At 40.8% G+C, this 22,390-nt stretch overlaps 1 protein-coding gene across 7 annotated transcripts in view; it reads left to right on the top strand.

Moving 5' to 3' along the window:
- The window catches only part of LOC144500437 (fibroblast growth factor receptor 2-like), a 96,676-nt gene that overhangs the window by 9,160 nt on the left and 65,126 nt on the right, over positions 1-22,390 (top strand). For 4 of the 7 annotated variants that reach the window (XM_078223337.1, XM_078223336.1, XM_078223343.1 and 1 more), the window contains exons 3-4: positions 18,648-18,917; positions 20,468-20,542. The exons of 2 other annotated variants lie outside the window; for them this stretch is intronic. In XM_078223337.1, coding sequence (XP_078079463.1) covers positions 18,648-18,917; positions 20,468-20,542 — 345 coding nt within the window. The remainder of the gene's footprint in view (positions 1-18,647; positions 18,918-20,467; positions 20,543-22,390) is intronic. One more of the 7 variants, XM_078223338.1, reaches the window with a different exon arrangement.

Raw genomic sequence — 22,390 nt, 5'->3', positions numbered from 1 at the left:
CTCCCCACCCTCAGTCTGATCGCCTCCCTTGGTGTTCTGCACTGTTCCATTGAAGCTCAGTGCAAGCATGAGGATCTTTCGATGTACTTTATAGCCTTCGGAATTCAATGTTTACTTGCTTGAAACCTGTTATTGTATTTCATACATTTTCCAGTTCTGGCGAGAGATCATTGACCTGAAAGATTAGCTCCATTTCTCACTCCTGAGATGCTGCCCGACTTGCTGAGGATTTATTTTCAGTATTTATATTAAATCACATCAGTTTGGTTAGCATGACATCAGTTGTGGATTTTATTATTTGCTTTATTTCCAACATATTATAAATTTTGCTGTGAATGATAATAAGATTATTACTCGTTAAGTGACTGGTTAGGAACATTTGATTGTCCAGGATGTATTAAAAGAGCAGCCCCAGCAGAATGAAGCGAAATTTAGAGAGAAGTGGCCTAGTCGAGTCCATTCAGACTGGTCTTCTGGTTGGCTAAAATAGTAATGGCCGGGAATTGCTTGGCTTGTGAGTGTAAAGAGAAAACTAGGTAGAAAGAGGTTAATGTATCTCCAAGAAGTGAAAGTTGACAAACCTCAATAGTAGTTATTATAATTTCTCCAATATATCTAATTATAGGGAAATGTTAGTATGGTCATTTTCATTGTGCTTATCACCTCCCACAGACTGATGCTGGACTACACCATTTGAGTTGTCCATTATTCAATATTTTGCATTTGTGTACATCTTAATTTTGATAATGCTGAAAAACACCAACAAATTAAATTGGTAAAGTGCAGTCACCTGGGGATTTTATTTAGGATGGGAATGGAAGGACTCTAAGTGCATACGGTTTTAGTTTAGGCAGACATCATGATCGGCGCAGGCTTGGAGGGCTGAAGGGTCTGTTCCTGTGCTGTACTTTTCTTCATTCTTTGTTTTGGTGATGGGTTACGTCCCCATTTTCACCTCCAGTTTCAATATCAGAATTTCCCCAAATGTCTCCTTGCCCAAGTCTTTAGACATAGTTGTGTCTCCTTTCAACTATGATCTGTTGCTCTTCATACAAAACCTTTAACTGCCAAGAACCCAAAAATTAAGTAGATTGGAGCATCTATTCAGGGAAATGACAGCTTATGACATTGTTTGTGTATAAAGTTCTTGGAGGGCTCGACAGGCCAGGTGCTGGGAGGCTGTTTTCCCTCAGTGGCTGGAAACTTTAGAACTTGGGGTCATAGTCATACGGAGGTTAAAATTGAGATGGGAAATATTTTTATTAAGGGAGTTAGAAAATCGTGGAATTCTCTATGCCAGGAGTTCTGTGAATGCATTGTTGAGTATATTCAAGGCAGAGATCAATAGATTCTTGGGCACAAAGTGAATCAAGAGATCGAATAGGAAAGTGGAATTAGTGTAGAAGATCAGCCATAATTTGATTGAATGACAGAGCAGACTCCATACCGTGCTGCTGCTGCTTATTTTCTCCCTTTGTCAAACTGAGGCGTGGTTGGATAGTGAGTGGGAACACAAGCAAAGACCAAATTATTTTTGCCATTTTGCTAGTTTGGGATCAATATGGGCAATTGAAGTCAAATGAATTAACAGCACAGATCTGGTACTGTTTCGATCTATATCACTGATATAGCTAGCAGTTAAAGAGACCTAGTGGAAGAGCGAAACAAGACATCTACATCATACCTTCCCTGTTTGCAGGACATTCCAAAACATTTCAGTCAGTGAATTATTTGTAAAGTGTGGTTACTGTTTTGTAGCTAACTGCAGTGTCAATGTGTGCCCCACAAACAGCTTTGCTGCTTTTTGAGTAGTGCTTCATTCAATTATGAAGCCAACTTCTGCTTTGTTTATCTACCCAGCTGAACAATGCTTTTCATCTAGGTTTCAGGCTCCAATCACAGAATCAGAGTGAGAAATGGAGCACGAGCTGCATTAGCAGAACTGCTTCCACAAGCCTCTGCTATGAAGATTTGATTATTTCTAATGTGTCAAAGATGCTCTATTAGACTGGCTTCTTTGGCTGCTCTTATACGTGGAGGTAATGTGGGCGGTGTGTAATTTAAATAACCTAGTATTGATCTCAGTTTTAACTATTATTCATCTGGATCATTCTTGGAAGAACCATTCCTGTGTATCTGTGGAATAAGTAGATTACCTCAGTGCTGATCAGCAAGGTATTTTTTCAGTCCTGTGAAGGGCTGTCATAATTCCATGGCACCAGCACAACCTCTAAATGATGACTCCTTCGCATTCTTTGATTCAGTGAAGGATCCTTATTTACTGGATTGTTGAAGAATGGGTTTGTGTAAAACCATGGCAACACATAGTTGTGGACTTTTGAGGTGCATTACTGATCAATCACCAGACCTCACCTGGCAGCATCACATTCGAAGCACCTGTCATGGTGGTTAGAAGTACAAATGAGATTTATGGTTCTTTATTTATTTGTGGTTAGGTCATTTATCAGTTTCTTCAAGGTAGCTTGAAGGTAAATTAGTAGACTGGTTTAGACAGCTGGAGCAAAGAATGAATATTTATTCTGTTTTCAAATGTTCTGTAAGAAGTTTAACAACACCAGGTTAAAGTCCAACAGGTTTATTTGGTAGCAAAAGCCACACAAGCTTTCGGAGTCTTAAGCCCCTTCTTCAGGTGAGTGGGAATTCTGTTCACAAACAGGGCATATAAAGACACAAATTCAATTTACATGAATAATGGTTGGAATGCGAATACTTACAGCTAATCAAGTCTCCGATTTGATTAAGAGGTATAAGGTTAATTAAGAGGTATAAGTATTAAGAGGTCCGACTTGATTAGGAGATAAGGCTCCGAAAGCTTGTGTGGCTTTTGCTACCAAATAAACCTGTTGGACTTTAACCTGGCGTTGTTAAACTTCTTACTGTGTTTACCCCAGTCCAACGCCGGCATCTCCACTTCAAATGTTCTGCCTGTGAGTGTCACGATCAGGACACCTTTTTGAAAAAAATCAAGCTAGTACAATGACTTGCGTATCTCTTTGTTTCTACGTTCCTGTTATTTTTTAAATGAATGCTGGTGTCTTCTTAGGAGGGATTGGGTTGGAGGAATTGCTGAGCCTGGCGGTATAAGGGACTGTGTAGAAATGCAATCAACTGTATGTGTTTGCATTCATATCTCTTCCTCACACTATCAGTCTCAGTTTTTGATTTAATTTGATTTATTGCTATCACGTGTATTAGTATACAGTGAAAGTTATTGTTACTTGCGCGCTACACAAAGTATACCGTACATAGAGAAGGAAAGGAGAGAGTGCAGAATGTAGTGTTACAGTCATAGCTAGGGTGTAGAGAAAGATCAACTTAATGCGAGGTAGGTCCATTCAAAAGTCTGATGGCAGCAGGGAAGAGTCGGTTGGTACATGATCTCAGACTTTTGCATCTTTTTCCCAATGGAAGAAGGTGGAAGAGAGTATGTCCGGGGTGTGTGGGTTTCTCGATTATGCTGGCTGCTTTTCCGAGGCAGCAGGAAGTGTAGACAGTGTCAATGGATGGGAGGCTGGTTTGAGTGGTGGACTGGGCTTCATTCACGACTCTCTGTAGTTTTTTGCGGTCATGGACAGAGCAGGAGCCGTACCAAGCTGTGACACAACCAGAAAGAATGCTTTCTATGGTGCATCTGTAGAAGTTGGTGAGATTTGTAGTGGACATGCCAAATTTCCTTAGTCTCCTGAGAAAGTAGAGGGTTGGTGAGCCTCCTTAGCTATAGTGTCGGCATGGGGGGCCCAGGACTGGTTGTTGGTGATCTGGACACCTAAAAACTTGAAGCTCTCGACCCTTTCTACTTCGTCCCCATTGATGTAAACAGGGGCATACCCTCCACTACACTTCCTGAAGTCAATGATTATCTTCTTCATTTTGTTGATCTTGACGAAGAGATTATTGTCGTCGTACTAGTTCACCAGATTTTCTATCTCTTGTGTAACTACCTTGAATCAGTTCCATTCAATATTGCCAACATTCATTTCAACAAATGTTGTAAAATAGAGCAACAACATACAAATCAAGCAAAGAATACTAAGAATAGTGATCAATGTTTTGTAACTTCTTGTTTTACAAGTGAAAACAAGCACTTACAACAAGGTCTATTGAAACCTGTTGTATCCATCCTTTGGATTTTAATGAATTAAACTTTAGTCTTGTTGGAACACATTCTGAGCCAAGCTCATGTTCTGAATCATCTAAGAAACTGACCTGGTCCAATATCTAATGCAGAAGACAGGTGTTCCAAGCTTCCTCGAGTGTATGGTAAAGTCATTGTGTAGCATGTTAATGCTGGGCTTGTTTTTCTCATTTCCTTATTCATATATTTTCCCTGGCAATTTCACAAATAGAATTCACAGATGAAATGTGTAGTATTTTGAGCGACCAGGTAACTTTACATATAAGTTGCATTTTCTGTTAATTGGAATGATCAAAATCAGAAAGCTTAACTATCTTTACCATTATTTTGACATCGGCGTTCCGTCGCTGCCCCGTCCAAAAATAATAAGCGGTGACGTAGCTCTTTAGTGGATTGTAAATAGTAATGTTTTATTTCCTGTTGTAGTTTACAATTTACTTGCAGCTTTTAAGTGTGAATTTGTCAGGAAAAAATAGGTGATGGAAAAATGTCTACTTCATAGAAATGCAAATAAAGTCTGACAACTTCCTGAAAAGTCTACATAAATGGAGGACTGCATAGTGCGTCCTGACATCAAGCACTTTTTTCTTTCTACACAAACCCAAACATCAATACCAGGACCTGTAAGCATGATGTGTACGTTTTGAAGTTTGCTGTTTAAAAAAAAATTCTAAGTTAAGAAAGTGGCCCTTAACAACAGAAAAGGGGAATTTGATAAAATGGGGAAAGTGCAGGGTTTTAAACCCTGATTGATGTAATCTTGTATTTCCAATCTCTGCTGATGCCCATATGGAGCTTGTAAGAGAAAGCATGTTTTTTGAAATGTTCATTGAAATAATTTGTTAAAAACTATCTGATTGTGGAGGTTCCAAACTCTTGTTTGCAATCTGTCCATCTGGCGATTGTGTCCCAGGGAATGCCCTAACTCAAGTATCACCTGAGGTTCTTCAGCCATTTACCAGGGAAGAGTGGTTGAAGTGTTTCCCCTGTTGTTCTTTTATCTTCAGATTTAACCCTCTGGGGGCTGGGAGCTGCAACTCCCAAGGCTAACTTTTGCAATGGTGAGGGGAGTCTACAGCCGTTGGCTTTAAGGACTTGCCCGAGAGGTCAGTCAGAATTGAGAGCCAACTGGAGTCCAAATTAAACCCTTCTGACTTGGAATACTGAGACGGTGATCACTCTGTCTGGATGTGCATAACCCACTAAATGTCAACCCAGTATTTAGAGACTGTATTCTAGCCGCTACTTAGGTGAATTTTATTCAGAGCTGACGTTGTGAGGTGAAGTTTAGTCTCTACGTATAAATTTCTGTGGTATTTCTCAAAATATGCACTTGCCTATTATGTCATGTTTTAAACCAAAACATGTAAATCTGTGGCTGGGAAGCGAGAATTAAAAGATCCTAGGATTCACAGAAACTCTGATTCTAGTATAGATATATCAAGAATTAAATCAGAAATGTGCACTGAATATTTTAACAGATATGTCATGGTACGCCAAAGCATTAGGGGCAGTTTAGCAGAATTATAAACATACAAAGCTGACATTGAGAAAATGGTTTTTGGACCATGCAGCACCTCCACAAATGAATAACCCCCAAAATCCGCAGCGGGTTAGTCAGCTGCGGTAACTCCAGTGGAATGCTCACAGTAAGGACCTGGATGTACCAGGATCCCCACCATTTTCAACTTGTGTTGTAAGAAGCAGAATCTCTGCTTGTCCCTTGAAAGGCAAACATCATCAGCAGGCAGAACCGTGGGCAGGAGCCCCACATGCTTGGAGCCAGGTTTCCTGGCCCAGTCAGTATTGACACATCTCTGAGTCTTCATTTTTCATTGGTCCTCTATTCTGCAGACTCAAGGTGACCTACTTTGGATTGGGGGAAGATGCAAGGGCCTGGGAAATCTCCCGTCTGCCCCCAATTTGGAGTCTCCAAACTTGAAGGATGGTGAAAAGCAAAGCAAAAATTGCTACAAGTTACAACTCATTGTAAAGATTACACCAGATATATCGAAGCATTTTTTTTTCCCTTTAATGTGGTTAGATTTTGGACCTGTTTTAACAAGAGTGTTGTTTACAGTCTGCTTTTCAGAATGCTTTGACATTGTTGTTTCACTGAGTGTTTCACAGCGATGGGAAAGTTTATTTTCATTTTGAAAATTTTTTTGATTGTTTTAATGATTTTTATCTAAAACAAGCTAGGTGTGTGTGCTAATTAAGCTGTGCCTCAGGGTATGCTGCTCTGCATGCCGGAGCATCAAACCACAATCTGTGGAGCAGAAGAATATTGTCGCCTTCCCACAGCTCCTCATTGCACAATACCTCTGCCCACCACTATCCCATCACCTCCATTCAATTGATTATCTCCACCTGTGTGGAGAATGGAGGTCAATCCAGGGTGGAGGAAAGAGGGCACCTTACCTTGGCAGTTGGTTGCCCGTATAGATGATTGTGGCTAAACTCCTACTAGTTCTGTAGGCCGGGCTGATGATGAAGAAGAAATATATGGGGATACATTGTCAAAGAGTAGTGAGTCGCCAGTGTTATCTTCAAGGCGCAGAGGGCTTATGTTCACCTGAACTGGGCCAATTATAATTCTTGCACCTGTAATGACTCTAGGGACTGATAAATATGTCGCTGTTTTCTCTTTGACAGTGCACTGATCCTGCAATTTAAAACAAAAAATATAGGAGATGATTTGAGGCAATGATTCCTTTTGACATCCCACATTAAACACTCACATATCATGTAGGACATGGCGAGACAAGCTAGCCTGGTCAGGTGTATTCTAGCCTCAGTGTCAGTATAATATGCCCTGCTACAACAGCGCAATGTTCAATTTCTTAAATGAGTCATACCTCAGACCTACGATTACAAACTAATTATTTCAGTGTACTCCATTAATGGAATGCGGTATGTATGTTTCAAATTTCATGATAAGATTAAAATCATTGAAACTTTCAGTAAGTGCTGTATGTACCTGGCTGAAATGCTCCCTTGTTCCTTGCTATGGCTTTATCTGAGTCATGGTTGCTAACAGTCCATCGACTGGTTTGATTCAGAATCATGATTTTTTTTTTTAAACCAAGCTTTGTGTGCCTGTTTTGGAGTTGAAAATTGCTAGCTTCAGTTTGAACAGGTCAAAGAGCAGCTTCACAAGCTGTTGGTTTATTCTGCCTTCAGGTAAGGCAATAAGCTTTGCTATCATTTAGAATAGCTTTCAACTGGGAGTGGCATGGTGGCACAGTGGTTAGCTGCTGCCTCACAGCGCCGGGACCTGGGTGATTGGCCATGTTAAATTACCCCTTAGTGTCAAAGAGATTTGAAGGGTAAATACGTGGGGTTACGAGGATAAATCCTGAGTGGGATTGTTGTCGGTGCAGGCTTGATGGGCCGAATGGCGGCCTCCTGCACTGTAGGGATTCTGTGATAACTTTGACTGAGACATAACTATGAAATATAGGTGTAAATAAAATACAATGTTAATGAAGGAGGTATGTCGAGGAAAATAAGGAGGTCTGTTAAATATTCTACTGTAGGGGATGAAACAAAATGTAAGCTTTTGTTAGTGCCTTTAATCCTAACTTTGAATTGTGTTATCATTACCATTGACGCTAATGCAACCTATTTCCCCTGAAAGAACATCTTCATTTTTCATACAGAATGTTACTTGGCCAGCTTATCTAAAAATCAGTGCTCAGTTTTATACCATCAATGGGATAGTTTTAACATATGGGAGAGTTAGCAAGTTCACAAAACTGTATTATTCCATTAAAGAAAAAAAAATCTACAAATGCTACTTGTACACAGTGGACCTGTGGTATGGTGTTTGGCACTTACCTCCTGTCTCTGTGGTTGTAGGTTGTTTGAGTTAGGTTGGAGCATTTGTTCCTTCCTGTCTGGAGTAAGTATGACCACTTGCGCCAGCTGCTGATGGTAGAAGCCCTGCCAAGGAGGAAATCCTTTAAGGGCCTGTCATTCTATTTTCCTTTAGTGACAGGTAGGACATTTACAAGGAGAATCGTAACATTGCGTAGTTCTTCCAAACTTTCAGTTAAGAGCAAAGATTATGCTTACTGTCCTTTTTGACGTTCTTTTGAATAGATAAATTTATTCATGTGATTATACCTTTTTAATTGGTTTATGCCTAGTCCACCTTCCAATGTGTAGTCCTTTTCCTGAACAGCATGGTAAAGGTTACAAACCCTCAAGGGAAAGTTGAGGTGAAAGTGTCTCTTACCAGTTTGTGACATCTTGTTGTCCTGCTTTAGCATACCAACACCATTTCTTTGATTGTCTTCTCTCAAGTTCCAGTTTAGTAATGCAGGAGCCTGAACATCATATTACATTTCCATCAAATGCCTTGACAGCACGTTTGTCCAGTGGTTAGCACTGCTGCCTCACAGATCCAGGGACCTAGGTTCGATTCCGGCCTCGGGTCACTGTCTGTGTAGAGTTTGCACATTCTCCCCGTGTCTGCGAGGGTTTCCTCTGGGTGCTCCGGTTTCCTCCCACAGTCCAAAGATGTGCGGGTTAGGCTGATTGGCCATACTAAATTTCCCCTTGGTGTCCCAGGATGTGTAGGTTCGAGGGATTAGGGGGTAAATGTGTGGGAGTTGTGGGAATAGGGCCTGGGGTGGGATTGTTGTCGATGCAGACTCGATGGGCCGAATGGCCTCCTTCTGCACTGTGCGGTTTCTATGACCAAAGCAACTGACACCACATAGATTGATTTATTGATTTTTGTTGCAAAATATCAAAGTATTTCTGTGATTAATGTATACCGTTTATCCAGTACGCGGATTGGGATGGTAATAGTATAAAGAGCAACAGGGGACAAGAGTCCCTAGAGTGTATTCAGGAAAATATTCCTAACAATATGTTTCCAGTCCAACAGAAAAGGAGGCATTGCTTGACCTGGTTCTTGGGAATGAGGGGCGGGATTTTATGGCCTCGCTCGTCCCAAAACCGTTAAGTCCCACCCAAGGCCAATGGACCTTCCCATTGTCCGCCCCTCGCCCGCTCCGATTCCCAAAGTGGACAGGGCCGTATAATTCTGGCCAAGGTGTCAGTAGGGGACACAGATCATTGTATCAAAAGGTTTCGGTTGACTATGGGAAAGGACAAGGAGAAATCCAGCGTAAAATTAGTTAACTGGGGGAAAGCCAACTTCAATGGGGATAAGAATGGATCTGACCCACATAACATGGAATTAAAGATTAGCAGGCAAAACTGTAACTGAACATTGGGCTGCCTTTAAAGAAGAGAGTTTGAGAACAGTCAAGGTATATTCCCACAAAGGAGAAAGACAGGGAAACAAATCCAAAGCTCCCTGGATGATGAAAGAGATGGTGTTTAAGCAAAAGCAGTGAGATGACAGATGTCAGGTTGGATAATATAATTGAGAATGAGGCCAAATCTGAAAGGTTCAGGAGAATTGACAAAACAAATAAGAGAAGCAAAAAGAGAGAATGAGAAGAGACTGGTAGCTAACATAAAGAGAACTCAAATGTCTTCTATATGCATATAAATACGAAAAGATGTCAAGCGGAGGAGTAGGGCTGATTAGGTATCAAAAAGGCAATTTACGCATGGAGGCATGGGATATAGCTGGTGTGCTAAATGAGTACTTTACACCTGCCTTTACCAAGGAAGCTGCTGAGGCCACGGTGAAAGTACAGGCAGTCCAGACATTTGAAGTTTTAAAATGGATGAGGAAGAGACATTGGACAAGTTGTCTGTACTTATAGTTGATAAGGCACCAGAACCAGATGAGATGCATTGAAATCATAGAAATCAGAAGGATACTGAGGGAAGTGAGAATGGAAATTACAGAAACACTGGCCATAATTTTCCAATCTTCCTCAGTCTCAGTCAGAGAGAGGACTGGAGAATTGCAAATGGTCAGAGGTAAGCAAGTACAGGCCAATCAGTTTAACGTCACTGATGGGGAAGCTTTCAGAAACTGTAATTCAAGAGAAAATTTATAATCTCTTGGGCAATTGTGAGTTAACTAAGGAAAGTCAGTATTGATTTGTTAAGGACAACTCCTGTTTAATTAACTTGCCGGACGTTTTTGATGAGATAACAGAGAGGGTTGATGAGGGCAATGCTGTTCATGTAGTGTACGTGAATTCCAAAAGACATTTGTTACGTATTGCACCACTGACTTGTGAACAAAGTTAGTGTGTGGAATTAAAGGAATAATAATGGTATGAATGCAAAATTGGCTGAATTACAGGAAGCAGAAAGTAGCAGTGAACGATTGTTTTTCAGATTGGAGGAATGTTTATATTGGAGTTCCCCAAGATTGGTGTTAAGAACCTCTGCTCTTGCTGACCCATACTGCTGTACCAGTGTACAAGGCAAAATTTCAAAATTAGTAAATGATATGAAACTTGGACGTATACTGAACGATGAGGAGGACAGTGTAAAACTTCAAAAGGATGTGGGCAGGAGGTGGTACGGGTAGACAAGATGCAGATGAAATTTAAAGCAGAGAAGTGCAAAGCGATTCATTTCGGCAGAAAGAACTTGGAGAGACAGTATAAAATAAAGGGTACAATTCTCAAGGGTGCAGGAGCAGAGGAACCGGAGTGTACATATGCATAAATCATTGAAGCTGTCAGGACAGGTTGAGAGCCCAGTTAATAAAGTGCATGGCATCCTGGGATTTATCAATAGAAGCACAAACTGTACAAAAGCAAGAAATGTTTATTAAACCTGTGAAAAACTGGGGTATTGCACCAGTCCAGGCACCACAGTGTAGGAAGATGTGACGGCATCAGAGAGGGTACAGAAAAGATTCAGGAGAATGGTTCCAACGATGAGTAACTTCAGTTATATAGGGAAGTCAGAGAGGTTGGGACTGTTCTCCTTGGAGGAGAGAAGGTGAAAGCAGATTTGCTAGTGATATTCAAAATCATGAAGCGATTGGACAGAATAGACGAGGAGAAACTGTTCCCGCTGGTGGAAGGATCAAGAACCAGAGGGCACAGATTTAAGGTAATTGGCAAAAGAAGCAAAGTCGACCTGAGGAAAAACCTTTTTTTTTTTTGCAGCAAGTGGTTAGATTCTGGACTGCACAGCCTGAGAATGGTGGAGGCAAAATTGAATTATCTGAAAAAGAAATGTTTGCAGAGCTAATGGGAAAAGGCAGAGGAGTGGCACTGGGTAAATTGCTCCTTCAAAGAGCCATCACAGGCAAGATGGGCCAAATGGCTTCCAGTGCTATAACATTCTATGATATTATAGTAAATTCCTTATTTTCCAGCTCGCACCAATTGCCACTTTGTTTGCTGTACTCAGCTTTGGGGTCGAATAAATTTTGAACCCTTAGGCTTCAAGTTATCAGTAAACCAGCCTGTAACCTCAATCCATGTTCAGTAGGAAGAAAGCAATAAGTTCTCATGTTGAATTAAGGATGTAGCAAACAATGGAGTTCAACTACAGAACATTAAAGCTGAAAGACAGCAATGTCAAAGGAAGAATGTGTAAGCAGTCACATCGCTATTGACACTGGGTCAAGTTGCCCAGGAATATCATTTATGAAGATACGAAAATATGACAGTTGGGTCAAACAAACAATAGGCAATGCTTTTCTTATGTATACGGTTTCAGAAAGCAATGAAGTAAGTGTGTGTCATTCTCTCCAGGTCTAAAATAGTATGATAAGGAATATAACACTAGCTAAACGATGAAGTGTTTCAAAATGAGTTCCTAATAAACAAGAAATTATAAGAAATTTTAAGTTAGAAGTAATTCAAGTGGAATTTAACAATTGAAGTGTATTTGAGTTTTTTTCTAAACATCTACACTAAACTGCAATTTGCATTAATTTATATCAAATAAAAAGTCTCAGGATATTTAAAAGCGTTTTCAAGGAAAACAATGGAACCAAAGAAGGGTAACCTAAAGTTTAATCAAAGGGAGAGATTTTAAAGGTGGAACTGGTGATGGACAAGCAGAGATTATTAGAAAGATGATTTAAAGGGGCCAAATAATGCATGGGTCCATGAGACCGATCTATACATTAGGCTTCTACTAGGTTTGGGACCAGTGGAGAGGTATTTAATTGTATATTGTGATATGATTTAGTTTATTATAATGCACTATGTATGGGCCGATATCATCATTTGCCTTACCACTGTTTATATTATATTGATGGTCTGATAAAACTAAAGACACTGATTCTGTAGCTTAGATGAGGAATTTATAGAAAGTTTTTGCGATTCAGCATAGAATGTTAGAATAGAATTTATAGAATGTTCTTGTGATTCAGCACATTCTGCCACCAACCAGAGAGTAGACTATACCAAACCTGGCAAGGGGATAGGATTCATAGTGAAGGCACCCCTAGATAACAGCAATCGTAATATGATTGGATTTTGCATTCAGTTTGAGGGAGAGAATAGTGGGTTCAAGACTAGCATTTTAAATTTAAATATGAGCAATTATGAGGGCATGAAAGCACAGCCAGCTAAAGTTAACTGGAAAATTAGGACAAGGGTCAATAGAGATGCAGTGGTGGACATTTAAGGGGATATTTCAGAATACACAGAATAGATACATTCCAACAAGAAAGAAAAATTCCAAGGGGAGGACCCATCATCTGGGTCACATGGTGGCACAGTGTTTAACACTGCGCCAGGGATCCGGGTTCAATTCCGGGCTCGGGTCACTGTCTGTGTGGAGTTTGCACATTCTCCCCGTGTCTGCGTGGGTTTCCTCTGGGTGCTCCGGTTTCCTCCCACAGTCCAAAGATGTGCGGATTAGGTTGATTGGCCTTGCTAAATTGTCCCTAATGTTGGGGATGAGCAGGATAAATATGTGGGGTTACGGGAATAGGGCCTGGGTGGGATTGTGGTCGGTGCAAACTCGATGAGCCGAATGGTGGCCTCCTGCACTGTAGGGATTCTATGACCTGTGGTTAACTTAAAAAAAAGCTAAAGATTGTACCAAACTTAAAGAAAAAGCATATAATTACACAAAGATGGGTGGCAGGTCAGAAGATTAGGCAGAATAGAAAAAAACAGAAAAGAACGATCAAAAGATTGATCATACTTGGAGTATGAGAGAAACCCAGCTAAAACTATAGTATGAATGTCTGTGGATATTTTTTTTTAAAGGATTTAACAAAGTGAGCTGTAGAAAAGTGGGGAGGGAGCAGATGAATTGAGCTGGTATTTTACATTGGTCTTCACAGTGGAGGATACAAGTAACATCCTAGAATTGTCTGTAAATCATTAAATGGAAGGGAGAGTGGGACTCTGAGAAAATTACAATCACCAGGGAAGTGGTACTGAGCAAATTGTTGGAGCTCTGGGCTGATGTGTCCCCAGGTCCTGGTAGACTTCAGCCTAGGGTCTTAAAGTAGTGAGATCATTGATGTATTGGTTTTAATTTTCCAAAATTCCCTAGATTTGGGGAAGGTTCCATTAGATTGGAAAATAGCAAATGCAACTTCTTTATTCACAAAGGGAGGGAGACAGAAAGCAGGAAGCGATAGACCAGTTCGGTTAACATATGTCATAGGGACAATGTTAAAAGCTATTATTAAAGACATTATAGCAGGACACTTGGAAAAATTCATTGTAATCAGGCAGAGTCAACTTAGTTTTGTGAGAGGGAAATCATGCTTAACATCTTATTGGGGTCCTTTGAAGAAATAAGATGTGCTATGGATAAAGGTGGATATTCTGTATTTATATTTCCAGAAGGCACTTGATAAGGTGCCACATCAAGGTTATTGCGAAAAATAAAGGTTCAAGGGGGTAACATATTTGGCATGGATTGGAGATTGGCTGGCTGACAGGAAACAGAGTAGGCATAAATGGGTCATTTTCTGGTTGGCAGTAGTGTGTGCCACAGGGATCAGTGCTGGGGCCTCAACTTTTTACAATTTACCTAAGTGACTTGGGTGAAGGTATAGTCGGCAAAATTTCTAAACTTGCTGATGACAAAGCATTAGATAAGATAGTAAGATGTGAAGAGGGCATATGAAGGCTACAAAGTGATATAGCTAGGTTAAGTAAGTGGGCAAAGACCTGGCAAATGGAGTATAATGTGGGAAAGTGTGAAATTGTCCATTTTGGCATGCAAAATATAAAGAAGTATATTATCTAAATGGTGAGAGATTGCAGAGCTGTGAGATGCAGAAGAATCTAGGTGTCCTAGCGCATGAATCACAAAAGGCTAGTATGCAGGTACAGCAAGTAATTAGGAAAGCTAATAGAATGTTATCCATTATTGCAGGGGGAATTGAATACAAAAGTAGGGAGGTTATGCTTCAGTTATGCAGGGCACTGGTGAGATGACATCTGGAGTACTGCATACAGTATTGGTCTCCATACTTAAGGATGTAAATGCATTGGAAGCAGTTCACAGAAGGCTTACTAAACTAATATCAAAACAGAGATCGCCCAATTAGGACAGAAATTAAAATAATTTATTTCTCTGAGGTTTGTGAGTCTTTGGAACACTGTTCCTCAAAACAGTGGAAACAGAGTCTTTGAAATCTTTTAAGGCGGAGGTAGGTAGATTATTGATGAACAAGGGAATGAAATGTTATCAGGTGTGAAAGGTGGGAATATGGAGTTGAGGTTACCATCAGGTCAGCCATACTTTTATTAAATAGCAGTACAGGCTCAAAGGGTCGAATGGCCAACTCCTGCCCCGAATTCAAATGTTTGTAAAGACAAAATGTATTTGGTGCCCAAGATTGAGATTCCTTTACCTGGTTCTGAGAATTTCAGACCATTGGTGTATAGATGACCTTAGATCATTTAAGGAAGCAGATCAGGCTTGGGTATAAGAAGAAAAACAGGAAGATAACCCAATTTTATGATTTCTCTAATAAATATCCAGGTAAAGTGTTACTATTTGTAAATCTTGTTCCGATAAGTAATGTCAGTGTGAAATAAAATGTATTTTCTAGAAATTTCCTTTGATGTAAAATATTACAGCAAGGATTCTGAATATACATTTGTGTTCAGAGAAATCATAGAAACCCTACAGTGCAGAAGGAGGCCATTCGGCCCATCGAGTCTGCACCGACCACAATCCCACCCAGGCCCTACCCCCACACATTTTACCCGCCAATCCCTCTAACCTACACATCCCAGGACTCTAAGGGGCAATTTTTAAGCTGGCCAATCAACCCAACCCGCACATCTTTGGACTGTGGGAGGAAACCGGAGCACCCGGAGGAAACCCACGCAGACATGAGGAGAATGTGCAAACTCCACACAGACAGCGACCCGAGCCGGGAATCGAACCCGGGACCCTGGAGTTGTGAAGCAGCAGTGCTAACCACTGTGCCACCGTGCCGCCCTTTGAAAATCCCCCACTTGCCACACTCCGGCACCTGTTCGGGTACACTGAGGGGGAATTGAACATGGCCAATGCACCTAACCAGCACACCTTTGGACTGTGGGCGGAAACTGGAGCACCCGGAGGAAACTCCCGCAGACATGGGGAGAATGTGCAGATTCCGCACAGACAGTGATCCAAGCTGGGAATTGAACCCGGGTCCCTGGCGCTGTGAGGCAGCATGCTAACCACTGTTTAATATAGAAGTTCTGATGCTTTTTTTTGATGGTGACACTACACTTAATCCTGAGTAGAATGAGTAAGACGAGGTCGAGTGGACCCCAGGGAAGTTACAAATGCATAATTGTGTGTCTTGGTATGTATCAGTTGGTGGGGCGGTGGGGATATCTCAATTAAAGTTTTATTTAGATGTAAAATGTCTGCACAGCTTACTAATTTGCAACAAAGAATTGACAGTAGGGAGATGGAGCTGGTTGCTTAGGGAGTCTGCAAATGAATAATTATTATTTGTATGTCTCTTTGCCTTATGAAATGTTGTTCCTTCCAGCCCTTTTCAACCAGATCACAATTAAAAGTAATTTTGCAGTCACTTTGTCATCTGGGAATGTAAATGCCAGTCATATCGAATTGCCTCACACAGTCTTGGTGGAGTATGGTGCAAGAAATACCTGGTGATTCATTACAGCAGTTCCCTGTTGAAACAAGAAAGCCCAGGAGTAATTTTGTTAACATAATTACAGCTTAATTAAAGAGACATGTCTAAAACAGGTTTCTCTTAACAGATGTCATTCTGTTGGAAAATGACTTAGGCTCTTGAGCAGTTTTATAGTTTAGTCTGATATAAAGACTGAATTAAAAAATAATCACAAGACCAGTATAATGTATTTATCTGTGCAGAATTGCTTGAAAAGAATATGAATGGTAAATGAATTTGATTTTTTTTTTGCCTATGGTTTCCCCATGCACCTCATAAGTCAAAACTCTGCAGTTATCTGGTCCCAAGCATCTGCCCATGCTAGTCTCCATTACTGCAAGGAACCAGACATTGGCTCCCCACTCCCCACAATCGAGGGATTGAGTTTAGGAGTCGGGAGATAATGCTGCAGCTTTATAGGACCCTGGTTAGACCCCACTTGGAGTACTGCGCGCAGTTCTGGTCACCTCATTACAGGAAAGATGTTGAAGCCATTGAAAGGGTGCAGAGGAGATTTACAAGGATGTTGCCTGGATTGGGGGGCATGCCTTATGAGGATAGGTTGAGGGAGCTTGGTCTCTTCTCCCTGGAGAGACGAAGGATGAGAGGTGACCTGATAGAGGTTTACAAGATGTTGAGGGGTCTGGATAGGGTGGACTCTCAGAGGCTATTTCCAAGGGCTGAAATGGTTGCTACGAGAGGACACAGGTTTAAGGTGCTGGGGGGTAGGTACAGGGGGGATGTCAGGGGTAAGTTTTTCACTCAGAGGGTGGTGGGTGAGTGGAATCGGCTGACGTCGGTGGTGGTGGAGGCAAACTCGTTGGGGTCTTTTAAGAGACTTCTGGATGAGTACATGGGATTTAATGGGATTGAGGGCTATAGATAGGCCTAGAGGTGGGGATGTGATCGGCGCAACTTGTGGGCCGAAGGGCCTGTTTGTGCTGTGACTTTCTATGTTCTATGTTCTATGTTAACTGTCTAACTGATTTTCCCTCCCACGCATCGCCTCACCTCTCTATTGGGAGATGTGTCCTTTGTATTATTCAGCTTCTTCTCATCCGGAATGCATTGCCTGGGAAGGTAGTCGAGGCCGGAAACCTTAAAAAATATTTGGATAAGCACTCAATATATCATAATATTCAAGGATATGGACAAGTGCAGAAAAATTGAATTTTAGTGGTAGATATTGTCGGGTGCAGACTCAATGGGCCGAATGGCCTTTTCTGCACTGTATGACTCTATGACACTCTTTGATGCATTATGACTTAGTTAAAGAACTTAAGAGGTTGACCTGTGCCTTCCACCATGTGACTGAACCCACAACCAGTGATCCTATTACACACCCCTGGGTCATTTGTACGATTGGGGCCTATGGCACCTGAAAGGATGCAGCCAGTGGTGTCTTTGGCATCTCTAGCTGATCTACCCTTCCAAGGCCAGAGGGCATAAATAGGCCTTTTTATTGCCCTTAAGCTGTTCTGGTGAAGCTCTCAAAAGAAACCTGGGCCACAATTCCACTGGAATTCCACTAAAACCTTTCAAGAGCAGAAATGAAAGAATTTCTGGGAAAGTCCAGGAACCTTTTTTTGTTTTCTTCCCCCTCACCATTTTGGTGTGAATAAGAATCTGAGTCCAGAATATATTCTTTTAACTTTGATTATGATCCCACCAACCCAGGAACTTCAGGATATTTGTTTTTATTCTGGTTTCAGAGCAACTTAACATTTAAGTTTTATATCCTTGGTCGTATTTTTGATACACTGTGCGGAATCACTGGTTTAACAAAAGAACGCTGTTAGTGTCTTTAGCTTGAGATTGTCTTCATGTCCTATACATTTCAACAATATCTTGTTGATTGAATATATCATTTTAAAAAGTACACTTTTTATAGCCACAAAAAAAATGGAAAATGCTTAGACATGTGAAAACCTCTATCTGTTGCATATTAAGCCATAACTGGTAGATATGTTTCCATGTGCTGCCTTATAATTATGTGTAATCATGTTTTCAATTTGCTGGGAGCACACAACAAATAGTGCTTTACTGGGAACCTTAATTGATTTTGGTTTAAAATTTGTGGGTTGGGTTTTTATTTCTAAATAGATGTATCAACTTTCTACTGCACACTATTCCGAGTGTATGCAAGCAAAGTCAGTGGGTGTAATTTTATCTTTTGGTGATGGTCTAAAAATGAGTGATTTGGGATTGACCACACGCCATTCACTTTTCCCAATTTTCCCAACCATTGACCTCCAGAATTGCTCATTTTACTCTATCGCAAAGAGTTAAAATTGCCTCCCACAGTGACTTTAATGGCAAATGTGATTTCATTTCCAATGTTATGCTTTGGCTTACTACTGCTTATTTTTAAGGCAAGATGGCGCATCAAGTGAAGTCAGATTTTCTGACCTATATTGCAACTTTCCTTTTCCTTCCCATCCCTTCCTTCCTTTTCTTGCTTTGCAGAGCCTCCATCAAACTACCAAATCTCTCAACCTGAAGTGCACACAGCGCATCCAGGAGATTTGCTTCAGTTGCAATGTCCATTGAAAGAGGATGTACAGAGCATCAGTTGGACTAAAGATGGGGAACAGTTGGGGTACAGCAATAAGACTTACATAATCAGAGAGTACTTGCAGATTAGTGATGCCGCACATGAGGATTCGGGCCTCTATGCTTGTACTGCAATTAGACCAATAGGCATTGATACAGTGTACTTCGTTGTAAACATTACAGGTGAGTAACATTTGAACTGGATACTAGAAATTCAATATTTATGCTAACTCTATTGTACCACAAAAACATCATTTAATTAAGGCTTGGGAGGGAAAAGTAATTAATTTGGCATAATGGACCAATACAAACTGAAACCCAATTGATGGGAGTAGCCGTTTGTTTTATTCATTTGTGGGACATGGGCGTCGCTGGCTGGCCAGCATTTATTGTTCATCCCTAGTTGCTCGAGGGCAGTTGAGAGTCCACCACATTGCTGTGGCTCTGGAGTCACATGTAGGCCAGACCAGGTAAGGATGGCAGATTTCCCTCCCATAAGGACATTAGTGAACCAGATAGGTTTTTCCGACAATGGTTTCATGGTCACCAGTAAATTCTTAATTCCAGATTTCTTTTTAATTAAAATCAAATTCCATCATCTGCCATGGCAGGATTCGAACCCAGGTCCCCAGAAGATTAGCTGAGTTTCTGGATTAATAGTCTAGCGATAATACCACTAGGCCATCATCTCCCCATCAAGGATATGATAGTTTTCCAGAGGGATGTTGTAGATTGTTCTTGGATTTGAGAGCTGTTCTATTTCAATACCTGTACACTTACTGTAATCGTATATTCTACATTAATACCAAATATAAGACATGCCACATATATCAAATCATTTCATGTGATGTATTTTAATTAAGCTGGTCTCATTTATGAGATTTGGAGGAAACATTTGTGTTTTGAAGCCTGGATCTTTTAGCTTACATGTGGAAGGGTTACTCCATTTTGAGTAATTACCTTCTGTCTTTTCAGTATAGTGATTATTGATATTAGCACACTTCCTGAGTAAGGTTTTAAGGCAACACTGTAGCCACGATTACCCCACAAAACACCTTCCATATTTTGGCTGAGTTATCAAGGGTATCGTTGAACTGTGGGAAAATCATGCCAAGCATCTCGCATGATGATTCCAGTAGGTAGTGATGGAGTTGCTTGAGTCTTGACATGGGTTTTGGCTTGGGATGGAGCAATTTAAGCCACCAAAGCCAAGTCATTGTATAATATTATGTACTGGTGCCTAATGTAGATATTGTGATATTTTTATAATTTTACACGTTTATTGTTATACTTCATTTGGAAGTAGTGTTGATGCTCTTTGGGTTATTTATGGGCAGCGCGGTGGCATAGTGGTTATCACTGCTGCCTCACAACACCAGGGATCCAGGTTCAATTCCCAGCTTGGGTCACTGTCTGTGTGGAGTCTGCATGTTCTCCCTATGACTATGTGGGTTTCCTCCGGGTGTTCTGGTTTCCTCCCAGAATCCAAAAGACGTGCTGGTTAGGTGCATTGGCCGTGCTAAATTCTCCCTCAGTATATCTGAAAAGGCGCCCAAGTGCGACAACTAGGGGATTTTCACAGTAACTTCATTGCAATGTTAATGTGAGCCTACCTGTGACACTAATAAATAAACTTTAAACTTTCAGAGGAAATGCTTTAGAAATACTAAGCAAATATCCATTTTTCAAATTTCGTGATCTTGGGGAGATTATAGGTTATGGTTTTCTTCCAGATGCCATTTCCTCAGGGGACGATGAAGAGGAGAGTGATGGGTCAGAAGAGACAGCCAATGATAGTAACAAGATAAGTAAGTACAGGATGAGGAGACTGTCTGAATGATGTAATGAAGTCACCAAGAACTTCAGGCCCTTTAAGAGGATCTAATCCTGTAAATGTAAAATTGTGTTAAGAGTTTGTAAACTAAAGATGGGAAAATAAAAATGGTGATTCTTTAATCTGCATACATTTTCACTGTGCAATCATTATTACACTTGGCCTGGGTATGTTTAATTTCAAGTATGGTAATGACTTACTTTATTCTCTGAGGAGATTTCTTTTTATTAAGCCGATTTTAGGAATTGCCCTCTGGAGATTACTTTTCAAATCTCATTTATGAAGATAATTTCAAAATAAATTACTCTGGAATGCACTTGTTCTGTCCAGTAATTGTGTACTCTGTGGAGTCCCAATACCTTGTCCAATTTGTCAGCCAAATGCATGATACTTGGCTGTCTCTGACATTAAATGGGCTTACTGAGCCATTTAATGAAGACACAGATATGAAATATAACTTGAAACAGGTGAGAACAGGCAGGTGATCTAGATCTTGGTGTGCAGGGGATGTCTTACTGCAGCTGTACAGGGCCTTGGTGAGACCACATCTGGAGTATTGTGAGCAGCTTTGGTCTCCTTAGATAAGAAAGGATATATTTGCCATAGAGATAACATACACCAAGGTTCATTCATCTGGTGCCTGGGATGGCAGGATTGTTGAGTCAGGAGAGATTGGGTCTAATAGGCCTGTATTCACTGGAGTTGAGAGGGGATCTCACTGAAATGTAAAAAATTCTGACAGGGCTGGGAGACTGGATGCAGGGATGATGTTTCCTCTGGCTGTTTTCTTTTGGGGGGGGGCGGGGGGAACGGTCTAGAACTAGGGGTCCACAGTTTCAAGATACAGGTAGGCCATTTAGGGCTGAGATGAGGAGAAATTTCTTCACTTTGAGGCTGGTGAACCTGTGGAATTATTTACCACTGAAGGCTGTAGAGGCCAACTCACTGAATATATCTAAGAAGAAAATAGATTTCTAGATACTAAATGCATCAGGGGTATGGGGAGAGAGCATGAGTATGGTGTGAAGATAGAGAATCAGTCATGACCGTATTGAATGGCTCTGGGCCAAGTGCTGGTAAATGGGATTAGGTGGGAGGTCATGTTTCTCGCGCGTCGGTGCAGACGTGATCGGCTGAAGGGTCCCTTCTGCATTGTATGATCCTATGAATGGCGGAGTAGGCTCGATGGGCTGAGTGGCCTACTCCTTCTATTTTCTATGTTTCTATGAGTGACTGCCAGAAATTAGAGTGAAATGTAATGCCCCCTCTTCATATATTAATGTTTTATATTAGCTTATGATGAAGTAGTCTTGATGGTACTGTGGAAATGAGTGTTCTTTGTGTTTTAAATTCCAGTTCATTATGGCTAACTGAACCACTGAACATGATAGCACAAATCTGTTGGAAGGAAAGGGAAATGCCTTGCATTTTTTGGATGAGATTTAGGTAGTTGAGAATACAAATGTGTGATTTGTTAACCATAGGTTTAATAAACTGATATGTAAGGTAAAGAAAAGCCATTATAGAATCTTATTTTAGGAATTGTGTGATTTAGCTGCACAACTGTTTTTTTTTTAAGTGTATCCAGAATAATGTGTGGCACTATATAGATCTGGTGAGCATGAATGGTGCCATTGTTTCAGTAAAGAGTAATTTAAATTTGTCTCTGGGTTCCCATATTGAAGTGTTATAACAAGCAATGACAGGAAACAGTAACTAAGCTCAGCACACACGTAATGCATAAGGCTGTGGTCTAACTTGGCAGCAAACTGGTTTTGTAGAAGAGGAGGGAAATGTTTGAATAATAATTCGACACATATAC

Source organism: Mustelus asterias, chromosome 11 (genome assembly GCF_964213995.1).
Source record: "Mustelus asterias chromosome 11, sMusAst1.hap1.1, whole genome shotgun sequence".
In the NCBI taxonomy this organism is placed as follows: domain Eukaryota; kingdom Metazoa; phylum Chordata; class Chondrichthyes; order Carcharhiniformes; family Triakidae; genus Mustelus; species Mustelus asterias.
This window is presented reverse-complemented; position numbering and strand designations above follow the sequence as displayed.